Source organism: Phocoena sinus, chromosome 20, assembly GCF_008692025.1.
Source record: "Phocoena sinus isolate mPhoSin1 chromosome 20, mPhoSin1.pri, whole genome shotgun sequence".
Lineage (NCBI taxonomy): Eukaryota > Metazoa > Chordata > Mammalia > Artiodactyla > Phocoenidae > Phocoena > Phocoena sinus.
The window spans coordinates 2,338,718-2,352,981 of record NC_045782.1 but is presented as its reverse complement, the minus strand read 5'-3'; the positions used below and the strand labels follow the sequence as shown (position 1 = coordinate 2,352,981).

Sequence of the window (14,264 nt, the reverse complement as noted above, 5' to 3'; positions counted from 1 at the left end):
TGCCATATAATCTATGAATGAAGGACTTCATTTTTCTCTGGCTTATTGGGTTCTGTCTTTATTTCAGTTTCTACAGAACCTGTAGAAACCTCTCGATGGACAGAAGAAGAAATGGAAGTTGCTAAAAAAGGTAAATGATAGTAGTTCAGGTTCTTCAGGTTTGTTTTTCTTTGTTTGTTTGTTTGTTTTTAGGGTTATTGGTAATGAGTGAGATGGAACTAATTTCTTTTTAATTGAAAAAAAAAAAAGTTTGTTCTTCCACAATGGTAAGTAGAATTTAGAAGTACACTTAAGAGTTCTGTTTTTTTTTTTTTTTTTTTTTTTTTTTGCGGTACGCGGGCCTCTCACTGTTGTGGCCTCTCCCGTTGCGGAGCACAGGCTCTGGATGCACAGGCTCAGCGGCCATGGCTCACGGGCCCAGCCGCTCCACGGCATGTGGGATCCTCGCGGACCGGGGCACGAACCCGTGTCCCCTGCATCGGCAGGCAGACCCTCAACCACTGCGCCACCAGGGAAGCCCAAGAGTTCTTTTTGATGGTGTGGTGCCCTGTAAGGTGCCCCAGTGTGCCTTGTTTAAGAGGCCCACTTCTGAGGAATTTTTCTCTCTCATTTTGTTTTGAATGTCTTGTTAGAGAGCAAGTAAGCTACTTTCAGTTTTCCAGAATAGTTGTGATTAAATGCTATTAAAGTTTTGGAAGGTATTTGATATAAAAACTCTCTTATTTAAAAGTTGCATTTAATAGAATGATAAATACTTTCTCAGTTTGCATTTAGTAAGGCTAAGTTTGATTATAAAATGATTCAGAGGAGAGAGCATGGACTTTGTAGCCAGACAGATGAAGGTTTGAATTCTGCTTCTGACACTTTGCTAGCTGTGTGGCCTTCATCTTACTCTGGAACTTTACGGATCTTGTGTTCTTCTGTTGTTTCTTATAAATGTCATACAGTTTGAGATTGAACTAAAATTTTTAAAAGGATAGATAATTGGTTTATAAATAAAAAATTATTTTTTAAGTAAGCTGATTTTGAGAAAAATTAGCCAGCTCTTTTCGGGGTTAAGGATTTACCTTGTAGTTCTAAAGAGAAATTATTGCAAATAGCTTGAACTTTTAGTGACGCATTTCAGATTTATTTTCTGTTTAGCTGGTAATGAGTAATGCATTTAAGAATCATATAAACCAACCTTACTAAAAATACAGCAGTTTAGAGTGTTCTGTCTTCAAAATATTTTTGTTTGAAGTTTATTGCCATGGTTAGCGCATCTGTGACTGTCATGCTTCCGTGTATTACTGTCATCTGACTGTCCCAGCGTCACAGTGGAGTAGGTAGGTGTCAGCTCTGCCACAGCGTGCTTTTGTCAGGTGCACGTCCTAGCACGTGACTGCTCAGGCACCACTCCTTCCAGCTTTTATAGTCAGATGTCAGCAGGATCTGGAGATGATCTTCCAGTTATCTTCCAGAAGCTACTGGTATTAACCTTGGGAAATTGAGGTTTTCCCATGAATTAATGAATTTGTACTAGAAATTCCTGCTTGGATACACCTATGTCTAAAATATCTCTCTGTATTTATGCATTTATATATCCATACTCGTTGCACATATGTGTGCATACGTGCATCATTTGTTGGAAGAAATGTCAGATTGCGTAGGTTCCTGTGATGTATTGTATTACAACAGGTCTAAAAGAAAAAAAACTGGTTAATATTTTTGAGGGCATCCTTGATTGGGAATGGACTGAAGACATGCTGATTATAAATGGAACCTTAAGTATATCTTTACTTTGTGTTAATCACTTACATTTGATTACCTTATTAACTTTGTATTGATATACTGTTTCCAAAGATTTAGAAGTACTGTACCTAATCACTCAGTTTACAGTGTTTGGGCTCTTACTGTGTGTCCAGCATTGTCCTAGTCTTCTGGGAGATATATAACAAGGATAAGGTTGAGTCCTTCCATTAATGAGCATGTTTTAACTTTGGGTAGAAAAATAGAGCTGTTAATGAGTTTTGTGTGAATCACATTTCAGCAAGCATTGAAGTATATCGATAAATAATTGAAAAAACACTTTTAGTGTTAATGACTGTGAATGCAATGAATTAAGTTTATTTTATCATTTTTCTTGTTTGCTTTATCAGGTGACTACTCAGTTAATGTTTGGTCTGTTTTTAAAATACAGGTCTAGTAGAACATGGTCGTAACTGGGCAGCAATTGCCAAAATGGTGGGAACTAAAAGTGAAGCCCAATGTAAAAACTTCTATTTTAACTATAAGAGACGACACAATCTTGACAACCTCTTGCAGCAGCATAAACAGAAAGTGAGTATATCAGGGGTGGTGAGTCTTTTACTTACTGTTTTTTACTTAGTTTTTTTTTTTTGAGCTTCAGAGATTGGCTTTGAAGGAAACTTTTTTGTATCTTGTATTTTTTTTTAACATCTTTATTGGAGTATAATTGCTTTACAGTGTTGTGTTAGCTTCTGCTGTATAACAAAGTGAATCAGCGTATCTTGTATTTTTATTTGTGTTTACCTGTAAAGGGAAATGCTGGTTTCTTGGCACAAGTTGACGATTTGTTTATTTACTGATAAGGAGTAAAATTTCTCTTGGTACTAATGGCGATTCAGTACTTTTGAGTTTCTGTGGGCTGGATTTGAAAAATATAAGCATTTTGGAGTTTGAATTGAAAACTTTAGTTGTGTTTACCATGTTGATTGAGTTGATTTGTCATATTAAAAAAACATTTTCTCAGAAAGATTCCATGGGGTAAAAACTAAAAACCGGCAAGTTTTGAAAATTATTGAAAGATTATTAGAGATTATTGAAAATTCCTTAACCAGGAAGTTCCAGTGTCCTCAGAGTTCACAGAGCTCTTTGAGGGTTCCATGAAGTCAAAGCTATTTTCATAAAAAGATGCAGATGTTCCCTTTTTCCACTGTCCGGACATTTGCGTCCGTGGTGTCAAAGCAGCTGTGGGTGAGCGTGCTGGTGCCTTAGCAGAACCGGGCACCACCGGGCGCCGCCGCGCTCAGCACGCTCTTCATCTCCGAGCAGTTGCAGCTGTGTTTTGTAAATGGCAATTTCACTTAAGAATGCCCTTGATGAAGCAACTAAAAATTGGCTTTGGTAAATCTTGAGCCTTACACACATCTGTTTGACGGTGGGAGGGTGCAGAGAGCCCTCTGCCCGGTCCCGGTGAGCAGTGGGTCTCACGGGAAGGCACTCTTGTGTCGTTTGAGTTCCAAGCCGAACTAGGCCCCCCCCATTCCATGGAATGTTATTTTTAATTAAAAGAATGACAGAACAGATACGGTTTTTCAGACCTGAATATTTTGCAGACATCTTCTTGAAAATGAATGAGCCTGTCTTGAAAGAAAACAACCATTAGTATTTGTTGCCACTTTTAAATTTCCAGCTTTCAGGCAAAAATTAGAATTTTGGGAAGTGTGTATCTCTCACTGTGAGCTTAATTAACATCTTCACAATAATCAGACTTTTCTGATGAGATTAGTGGTAATAATAACTAATGTGATATTTTGATATATAATGAAATGTATCCAAATTTTAAAAATCTCTGTAACTCATTTTCCAAGTGACCAACTCATGATGTCACAGTGTATGTTGGGTATGGATAAAAGATCCATAAAATGTTCTTTAATACATCAAAGTACAAGATAGAGGAATGCATTTTAATAGAGTACCAAAAGTGTATCGGTACGTTTCAGATTTCACGTTGCAACTAACCTTGAGTAGAGCATTTTATCCTTTTTAAAAAGATTTCAGGAAAAAAATGACAAAATGTCTAATACCTGTTAAAACTCAGTGGAAGATTTATAGGTGTTACATTTCCGTTTAAAACGAATACTCTCATATAATGAAGCAGGGGTCTGGAGGTGCAGTAGCTCACTGCGTGTGAGGAGAGGGATGTCGCCGTCATGGTGAATTGCTGTCTCTTCTGCAGCCGTCCAGGACAGCGCCCCGCAGAATGGGTGGATGCTGCCAGAGGAGGGTACAGGTAGAGCACTGAGAAAACCCACAGAGTAGCTATTAGCTGATGCTCAAAAATAGAGCGTTCATGGAACCTTCTGAAGGCTTTTTAGAAAATGTACCAGAGGAGTCTTCCCTGTGTTCTTGCTCAGAACATAAGGATGGGTTTGTTTTTGGTCTTCAGAATTTCATCTAGTTCTATTACTCTGATGTCAGAAAATGGATTTTTCTCTTGACTTAATTAATGCTTTAGGTTGGATCCTAAATAGCATATTCATATCTAAACTAAGAATAAGAAGAAATGAGAATAAGAATATTGGTAATTTTTCACAGTTGGGGTGTGGTAATAGGAATCTGTTATGTGTTACCTCTGAGGCATCTCTCCCTGGGAGAGGCTGGCAGCTGATGCCTGGTGATGTGCAGGGTCTGTAGGAGGCACAGAACAGAGGACTGCCAGGGCCGGGACCCTATAGATAGTACAGTAAATGGCTAACGTCTTACATTTACGTATATAAACACATACACTTACAGACAAGTGACCCCAGTAGAAGAATGAACAATTTTACGTAAACATGTAGTTTTCAGAAGGGAAAATCCTATTAAAAAAAAAAAAAGGAATTTGTTCTCATTAATAGTGAAAGAAATTCAGTAACAACAACTATGAGTTGTTGCCTATGAAATCATATAATTCTTAATGCTAGTGAAGGAAGGTATTGCAGCATTATTAACCTGAATGCCTTGAAATAGGAAAATTTGAAATATATATTGGTAGAGTGTTTTAATGGAATCATTAATAAAAGTAGTACCTTGAAGCATTTGTAAAGTAGGTGTGTGTGTAGTTCATGATTATAGTGTTAAAAAAAAGGTAGGATATATAACTACATAGGGCCATCCTGTTTTGTTTACATGTGTACATAAACATTTATACAGACGTATATGCATGTAAAAGACTGAAAGGAAATGCAGCAGTATACTTAGAATCTCTAGCTGCTAGAATTATGAGCAGTTCTCACTTTTCTTAACATACTTTTCTGTCTTCCACATTCCAACACGTTATTTTTATTAGAAAATAAATATATGAAAATAAAAAGGAGTTTTGTGGGTTTTGGCTATGTACATGTATAGCAATGAGTAGTTCCAAAAACGGCTCGGACGTAACTTTTGATCAGTTTGATGAAAGCCATCCATCCACCTGCACAAAAGGCCTGTTAGTGGATCCCCGAGGTGACTGCACTCTAGCCAGAGTGCTTGTTGGACACGCAGCCTGCTGGTCTGGTGTGTGTGTGCCAGTGTTCTGCCTCACCTCAGGTGTGAGAAGGTTTGTTTCTTTCCTTTTAGTTACTTAAATCCCAAATAGCAATATTTTCTACTCCTTTAGGCCTCACGGAAGCCTCGTGAAGAGCGAGATGTGTCTCAGTGTGAAAGTGTAGCTTCCACCGTTTCTGCTCAGGAGGACGAGGACATCGAAGCCTACAACGAAGAGGAAAATCCCGAGGACAGTGAAGGTATCTCAGATCTTCCATCTGGTTGTGGCTTCTGCTGGCCCAGATGCGTGATGTGTACCTTAGTCATTTGACTATCTAGGAATTGCTTCATTAAGGAAACGTGAACACAATGCATTTATTCGTTCACTCAGCACATATTTATTTATGTAGCTCCTAAGACGGCCCAGGTGCTACATCCAAAAGATCTTGAAGATGGTGGTCCTGCCTCAGACACTAAGTGCCAACATCAATAAAATGTCTGTGTGTCTGGATCGTTGCCACACGTATTGGTTCAGTCGGTATCATCAGTTACATTTCCCTCTTTATTTTATTCCATTGAGCTTGATTTATTTCAGTGTTTACAAAGCTTACACATGTCATATTGATGTTTTCACGTAAAAAGTATTAATGACCCAGAGGCACTGGCAGAAAAAAATGTCAGCCCAAAGAACTTAATAAAATCCTTTTCGTCACTTGAACAAATTAATGACAACTTCCTGAAAAAGCAAATATTTTCTTGATTTTTTTTCCTAATTAAAAAAGTTACCTAATTTATTTCAGTTTACATTACTTTCAAAGTTGCCTTGGATTTCTTTTGAAAACTCTCCTCTTCTGAAGTGGGGATTTTCAGTGATTTCAGTAGCTCTTTATATATTATATCTTAAACATGTTCATGTTTTTATGTATGCAAATATTCCCTCCATCTCATTTGCTTTTTGTTTTATCTTTAAATTACCAGAGTTTAAACTTTGCAGGTAATTAGAGCTATTTACATATTCCTTTGTAGGCTCCTATATTTTAAGCTTAAGAGGTTCTACACCTTCCAGGAGTTTTACATTTTATTTTATTATTTTTTTTCTACAAGTTGTCGTTACTGGGTTTTCAGCTTAAAATTTGTCTTGAAATGGGGTTTGGCTTTGAACAGTAAACTTTATTCTGTGAGGTTTTGTGAAAAATGAGGCAGCTGTTAAAAAAGTAAAGAGACTGTTGGAGTAGACTCATCCTGGGGTAGAATGAGGGTCCTGCAGACAGTTGGCGGGGAGGGTGTGTCTGGCACTTTGAAAGAGGTCCTCAGAGTTTGTTAATTTTATTTATTTATTTTTTTTGTGGTACGCGGGCCTCTCACTGCTGTGGCCTCTCCCGTTGCGGAGCATAGGCTCCGGACGCGCAGGCTCAGCGGCCATGGCTCACGGGCCCAGCCGCTCCGCGGCATGTGGGATCCTCCCAGACCGGGGCACGATCCCGGGTCCCCTGCATCGGCAGGCGGACTCTCAACCACTGCGCCACCAGGGAAGCCCCAGAGTTTGTTAATAGGTTTGTAGCTGGTAGCCAGTATTCCCTGGGTTATAAATGTACATGAAGCCTGTATTTCACAGACTGGGCGGCTTAAACAATAGAAATTTATCTTTTGGATTAGGGCCCCACTCCTATGACCTCATTTAACCTTAATTACCTCCTTAAGGTCATTATCTCCAAATACAGTCACATTGAGGGTTAGGGCTTTAACATAAATTTTGGGGGCAGGGGGACACGATTCAGTTCATAAGAAGGGCCAAGCCTATTTGTCATATACGTGTTTATTTCAGAACAGAGAAGCCTATCCATGCATGGGCTAACAGATTCCTAAAACCTGACCACCAGAAAGTGACTTTTTTCCTTCTGTTTCCCTCCTGTTACTTTGTCTTAGTGTGAAGCTTTTTTCAAATTGTCAGATAAGGTGATTAAGGTTAAGTGAGGTATTAAAATCCTGTTTCCATCGGCTGTAGTGTGGGGTAGCATGGTCACGTCATGCCCATTTATACATATGCTTGTGTCGTGACATCTAGAATAGTTTCCTATTAATAGGAATGAACTTGCCCCTAGAATTGTGGGATCTTCATTTCCTTTGACTTAATTTCATTTGGAAACTGCCGGAGAAAAGAAAGTACAGTGCGGTGTCCACAAGCTATGCCCCGTCTCACTGCCCAGCTTCCGGAGACCCTGCAGACCTCCTGTTGGTTGTGGGGTCGGGCTCTTGCCCACGGGAGAGGGGAGGCGTCTGCTGAAAGCAGAGCCTCCGTGTCTGGCTTCCTGAGACACGCCTCTAGCCGTGGGAGTGTCTTTTGTGACTAGATGAGTTAAATCAGAGACCAAAACCTTACCAGAATTTGGATGTGTTCTTGTTCTAAATCATTCCTTACGGTGTTTTGGCGGGGGAGAGAAAAAAAGGCACTCACATTTGGCTGGTGCTTGGTGAAGCGCTGTGCCTTGGAAATATTCCTACTCTTTTGTGGCTTGGAAGAAGAAAATAACTGAAAAAGTGCTTATGTCAGATGATATCATCTGTGTAATCACTAACATGTCCTCCTGTATTTGGAAGAGAAATGACTTGTTCATTTGTCCTTGGGTTTGAGGCTTTCCATCACCATATGTATAGAAATGAGGATGAAGTCGGGCTTTTTGTTGGCCTTTCAACGTTTTGGTAGCATCTTTCTCTAATAGTAATTGCTGCTGTATATTGAGACCTTACTACCTGTGAGGTGCTCTTCTGAGCTTTTGTCTTTCGATTTTGTTTTTATTTTTGAGACTTGAAGTCTCATCTGAATCCAGGCTCATACATCTAACTGCCTATTTAACATCTCTACTTGGATGCCTAAGAGTTAACATCCAGAGCCGACTTGTTTCCCCACCACTACAGCCTGCTTTCCCTCGAGTCTCTCCCTCGGTCCGTAAACAATGCCAGCTCTCTCTCATACCCCACATGTGGGCCATCAGCGAGGGTTGTTCACTTGTCTTTAGATGCATTATTTAGACTCTCGCCACATCCCCCTCCCTCCACTGCTGCCACCCTGCTTCCGAGCCACTGTCATCTCTGTTGCAGTGGCCTCTTGATTGGTCTGCTTGCTGCTGTTCATTCCATTATATTTTTTTCCTCCAAAGAACAGCCAGAGTGAACCTTATAAAATATAAATCAAGTCTCTCTCACGCTAATGCTTTTTCTAATTTTCTTGGATTTTCTCAGGGACTTATTTTTTCATATAAATTATAAATTGGTCTGTGTAGTTTAAGAAGTTTTCTTACAAACCGCTGGGATTCTCATTGGAGATATGTGTATTCATTTTAGGGAGATTTAAAGTTTTATGTTGTCTTCTAGTTTATTTTAAGAAAATAATTGAAAACTTAACTTGAAGTGAACATCTCTGTGTAACTATTTATAGCAGTGTCAAGTTGGAAGTAGCCCAAGGATCCACTAATAGAGGAAAGGTGAAGTAAATTTAAAGACACATTCACAGCCATTCATTCACTTCTTACTTCAGTAAATGTTTGAGTCTGCTCTGTGCCAGGCACTCGGCCTTGTGCTTGTCTCTAGGACTTAACTGATCAGCAAAATATATGATCCTTGCCCTTAATGAGCCTAGTGAGAGCAACAGCAAGGAATCAAATAATTGTGAATAATTGTGAATAAATGTAAAATTGTAACTGTAATCAGGCCATGTGCTGTAAGAGCCGTAGTAGCAAAATTCAACTTTGTTAAGGAAATGATAGAAGGCTTTTTTAAAGCATGTGGTTTTTTGTTTTTTTTTGTTTTTAAGCATGTGGTATTTGATCTAATATCCAAAGCGGGGAACGTAGGGGAAAACCGTTCAGAATGTATGAAGTATGTGGTAGCGGACGCATGGGGCATTCACAGAACTGAAAGAAGGCCAGTGATATGGGACACAGAGAATGCAGGGCTCGAGATGAGGCTGGACGCTTGCAGCAAGGCCTCGCTCAGGAGTTTGGAACTTTATCCTGGGAGCAGTGAGGGGGAGAGAGTGTGAGTGAGTTTTGGTAAAATTTGGCTTTTAAACTCACTCTGGCCTTGTTGTAGAGAATGGTCTGGGGTGGTGGTCAGAAGAGTCGGTTTTGGAGTCGAGTGGCAGTTGTGAAGTTGAACAGAAATGGCTGGATTTGAGGGATATTTTTAGAAGATCTGTGAGACTCATCGAGGCAGGATATGGGGACAAATGAGAGGAGTGTTTAAAAGGTGACTCCTAGGTTCCTTGTTTGTTTGTTAGATACTAAACACTAAAAAAGAACTTGAGTTGGGACTTGGGAGGGTTGAATACCTGTCCAGAGTAGGACATAGTAAATTTGTGATTCCTTTGAGATAATCTGGGTAAAGATGTCAAAACGCATTAAAAGTATATTTATGAAATGGTACAAACGATGGGAAAGACCAGTGTTACAACGTTAAGTTAAAAAATCTATGTGATATTGTTCTAGAGCTTCGTTGTCTAATGTGGTAGCCACTAGACACACATGTGGCTATTGAGTTCTTGAAATGTGATTACAGTCTTCCCTCTATCTGAGGGTCCTGCAGTTCAACCGTGGGTGGAAAATATTCAGAAAAAAATTCCGGAAAGTTCCCAAAAGCAAAATTCCACAGAGTGGCGACTGTTTACATAGCATTTACATTGTATTTACAGCTGTTTACACAGCATTTGTATTGTATTACGTATTACAAGTAATTGTAAGTAATCTATAGATGATTTAAAGGATACGGGAGGATTAGGTTATATGTGCACATGCTGCCGTTTTACATCAGGTACCTGAGCATCCGTGGATTTTGGTGTCCGTGGTGGGGGCATGGGGGTTGGTCTGCAGACACCAGGGGACGGCTGTAGTCCAAATTGAGATGTGAAATACAATCAGATTTTGAAGACTTAGTACCAAAAAAGGTAAAACATCTTATTACTAGGTTTCTATATTGGTTACATTTAAAATGATAATATTTTGCACATACTGGGTTAAATAAGGTATATTGTTGAAGTTAATTTTATCTGTCTCTCTTTTTACTTTTTTTAACATGGCCACCAGAAAAATTAAAATTCCAGATGTAATGTGCATTATGTTACTATTGGATGGTGCTGTTCTAGTGTTAGCTCTCCTGGGTAGAAAGAAAAGCACAGAACAGGCTGGTAGAAATAAACCAGAACGTTATCATTTATGGGAATGTTTTCTGTCTTTGTTTTTCAAATTTCGTATGGATTATTTTTAGACATTAAAAGCTTTTATGCTTTCAGTTTCTGAAGGCCAAGACAGTTTGATGTTTCCCTTTCATACTCTACTTATGGAACAACTTTAGTTTACCCAGTGGCTGTAATACTTCAGTGAGGTCACCAGAGGACGATAGTTCATCCTGAACGAGTACTTTCAGGCGTGGCTGCTGTCACTAGCGGACGCTGTTCACTATCAGATTTTTATGCTGTACCATTATCTTCAAGGTGCTGAAAATAGTTCTGGTACAGAAAGTGCTCCTTCTCCTTCACCAGTTGAAGCTGTCAAGCCCGGCGAAGACAGCACTGAAAACGCGCCTCCTCGGGGGACCACGCCCGACCCCGTGCCCAGGGCCTCTCCGTCGCCGGCAGTTCCGAGCACAGAAGCAGCCGAGGATGCCAGTGTGGAGACCCAGGCGAACGACAGCGTGGCAGTGGACACAGCAGAGCCGATGGACGTGGGGCACAGGGAGTGCGGGGCTGAAGGCACTTCTGCTCTGGACCTCCCCTCGGCCACCAAGGCTGACGCTGCGGACGTGGAAATGCCAGAAAGCAGTCCATCCAGAGTCGAAGGGGACCCCAAAGACAGAGACCTGGAGAGAGGCAGCGAGAAGCCGGAGCCTGGAGGCGACGACCTAGGGGTGGCCCAGCAGATGAGCGCCCCGAGGCCCGAGCTCCCCTCTGACCACGACTCCAGTGCCACGTGCAGTGCCGACGAGGATGTGGACGGGGAACCCGAGAGGCAGCGGTGAGGCTCCCTCCTTGACCTCCTCCTGCTCTTTACTCTCTTGGTTGCAGACTGAACCCCAGGGTGGTGCTGGCTGCTGAGGTTACTCCTGTAGAAATACCGGCAAGTGAGAGAGTCTGTCTGCTTTTATTTATTTTTTTAAAAAATTATTTATTTATTTATGGTTGCGTTGGGTCTTCGTTGCTGTGTGCGGGCTTTCTCTAGTTGTGGCGAGTGGGGGGCTACTCTTGGTCGTGACGTACGGGCTTCTCATTGCGGTGGCTTCTCTTGATGCGGAGCACGGGCTCTAGGCGCGCGGGCTTCAGTAGTTGTGGCTCGTGGGCTCTAGAGCACAGGCTTGGTAGTTGTGGCGCACGGGCTTAGTTGCTCCGCGGCATGTGGGATCTTCCTGGGCCAAGGCTCGAACTCCTGTCCCCTGCATTGGCAGGCGGATTCTTAACCACTGCGCCACCAGGGAAGTCCCGCTGTCTGCTTTTAGTGTTGGGTTCTGATGCTGTTCCCCTGATTAAGTAACCAAAAAGAATTGTGTGATCATTATTCTTTAATGAGAAAGGTTTTAATTTCTTTCTACATCACTTGTTACGTGTGTGCCGTATGATAGCAGAGAAGGGGCTGTCAGCTCACAGAGCTGTGGCCTGAGCCTCTTCTGTGGCAGAGCTGTGTGATATGGTGAAAGTGGAGGTGTGGGGGGCGCTGGCTCCAGCTTTGCCCCCAGACCGAGCAGCCTCAAGCCAGGCCTGGGGGCCTGCACATGACATGTGAGAGATGCTGAGGGCGAAGATGGGAACTGGAGTGAAAGTGTGTTAGAAAGCGTAATCAAGATTTAACTTAGTGGTCATTATATAACGATCACTTTTTTGTATCAGTTAAAACTGTAGGTTATTCATATTTGTAATTCAAAATATCAGGTACAATACAAATTACCTTATAAGTACTTTTTAGTCAAATTAATAATATGCAAATATAATCTTAATGGTTTTTATAAAAATTACTGTAAAAATACATATTTTGCAGGAGTAGATGCCAACTTCTTTAATATATTTAATTTCCTGGGTGTTTCCTTTTCCTTGAAAGCAATGGACTCACCTAGAATCACAGTAGAATGTTGGATTGGTGCAAATTCTAGAAATGAATTAGACTAAAACGTCATTTAGCCAGAAACCCAATCCAGTTCTGGTTTTTGTTTTTGTTTTTTTCCCCTTTTTAATAAGAAAGAGGCTCTCAGGAGATAGCCAGGTTCTGCTCAGAGCTCACTTTCCATAGTGTGTCCTGGTGTCACTGTGCTTTCAGTCCATATCCAGTATATTGTGCATCTTACATATTCTAGAATGAGACTTGGTACTAGAATAATATTGAACATAACAGTGATGGTTTCTCCAAAGAGGTTTTTATATGGTAGATACTAGAATTTTAATCAACAAGAATTGAAATAATATAGGGCTCCTACTTAACCATTGGTTTTTCAGAAAATTGAAGATTCTAGCCCTCTTTTCTTCTCATGTCACAGTAATCTAGATTTTAATTGTCCCAGGCTTTAGAGTAAACATCAGTGGATTCAAGCTGTGTGGTCCTTTTTAAGCATGCTTTATTGAAATATTTCAACTAAAATAAGAGTTACCTGTGTTTCGCACTGCTGGTTTCAGTAACTTTTTTTTTTTTTTTTTTCCCGCTACGCGGGCCTCTCACCGTTGTGGCCTCTCCCGTTGCGGAGCACAGGCTCCGGACGCTCAGGCTCAGCGACCATGGCTTACACGCCCAGCCGCTCCGCGGCATGTGGGATCTTCCTGGACCGGGGCACGAACCCGCGTCCCCTGCATCGGCAGGCGGACTCTCAACCACTGTGCCACCAGGGAAGCCCAGTAACTTTTTTTTTATAATCAGTAACTTATTTATAAATTTATAAACTAAGGAAAAATTAGGATGGCAGTAATCTTACAGGAGAGGAGCATCCCTAAGAGATGACCATGACAGTAGTCGTGAAATTCTGAAATTCCTTATAAATATATAGTGGTCTCTGGATGATACTCTAAAGTTTACTTCACTTCCAAACTATCAAAATAACACTTTCAGTTGTCTTCTATATCTTTAATATTATCTTTATTCTTTGTGTAATATGTAAATTGTTTTCTTTTACACATTCTAATTTTCTTACCAATTTATACCTTTGAAAATGTTCATCTTTCCCCAGTAACTGACAACACTGGGAAATATGATGGAGCCTGTAAGGTATTGATAAAATTTCCCCAGTTCATACGTTGGGTGTCCTAAACTCAAGTGTATGTCCTGAAAATGAGTGAAGCTGGTGGAGTGTGAGATGGCAGGGCTGTGACTGGGGAGCACGGGCTGGGTGGGGAGGGCAGCCCTGCGAGTTCAGCCCGCTGTTGCATGGGAGTGCTGCCTCTGCGGTGCCATTTCTTCCCATTTTTCATGAGAAACCAGAAGTCTGGGATTCTGGGTGAGATTCTTGGTTTTAAAATGATGGTGGTTTATTCAGATGTTTTAAAAAAATATTCTGTGATCCTAGAGAAACATTCTGTTACAGGTAACATAGTTTGTAACCTATGTTAATGATAAATTAGGACCTAACTTTTTATAATGGCCCTTGTTCAGACTGTTCTGTTGGTTAGATGCAGATGATTAAAGTCAGATGAATTTCAACCTATAAAGCAACGTTAGGCTTCTTTACCTAGAAAATTAGCACTGTAGATTTTTTTTCCTGACTGTTGAAATATGCAAAGTTAATGTGATGTGTGTGTGTGCGTGTGTGAGTGTGTGTGTGTGTACATGTTAACTTAAAAGGAATTACAGTGATTGTATGTTTAAAGTTTTAAATAAGAATATATTAATTTATCTTTTTAAATTGCATTTGCAGAATGTTTCCTATGGATTCAAAACCTTCATTGTTAAACCCCACTGGATCTATACTGGTCTCGTCCCCAATAAAACCAAATCCACTGGACCTGCCACAGCTTCAGCATCGAGCTGCTGTCATCCCGCCAATGGTAAGTTTTCAAAGTGAGTAAGAGG

The 14,264-nt window shown here is 40.7% G+C and overlaps 1 protein-coding gene across 15 annotated transcripts in view; it reads left to right on the top strand.

Annotated features, from left to right (window-relative positions):
* NCOR1 (nuclear receptor corepressor 1) overlaps positions 1–14,264 on the top strand; it is a 144,789-nt gene that overhangs the window by 86,211 nt on the left and 44,314 nt on the right. For all 15 annotated transcript variants that reach the window (XM_032616171.1, XM_032616176.1, XM_032616173.1 and 12 more), the window contains 5 exons: positions 68–130; positions 2,180–2,319; positions 5,366–5,492; positions 10,718–11,237; positions 14,110–14,239. In XM_032616171.1, the coding sequence (XP_032472062.1) occupies positions 68–130; positions 2,180–2,319; positions 5,366–5,492; positions 10,718–11,237; positions 14,110–14,239 (980 nt within the window). The remainder of the gene's footprint in view (positions 1–67; positions 131–2,179; positions 2,320–5,365; positions 5,493–10,717; positions 11,238–14,109; positions 14,240–14,264) is intronic.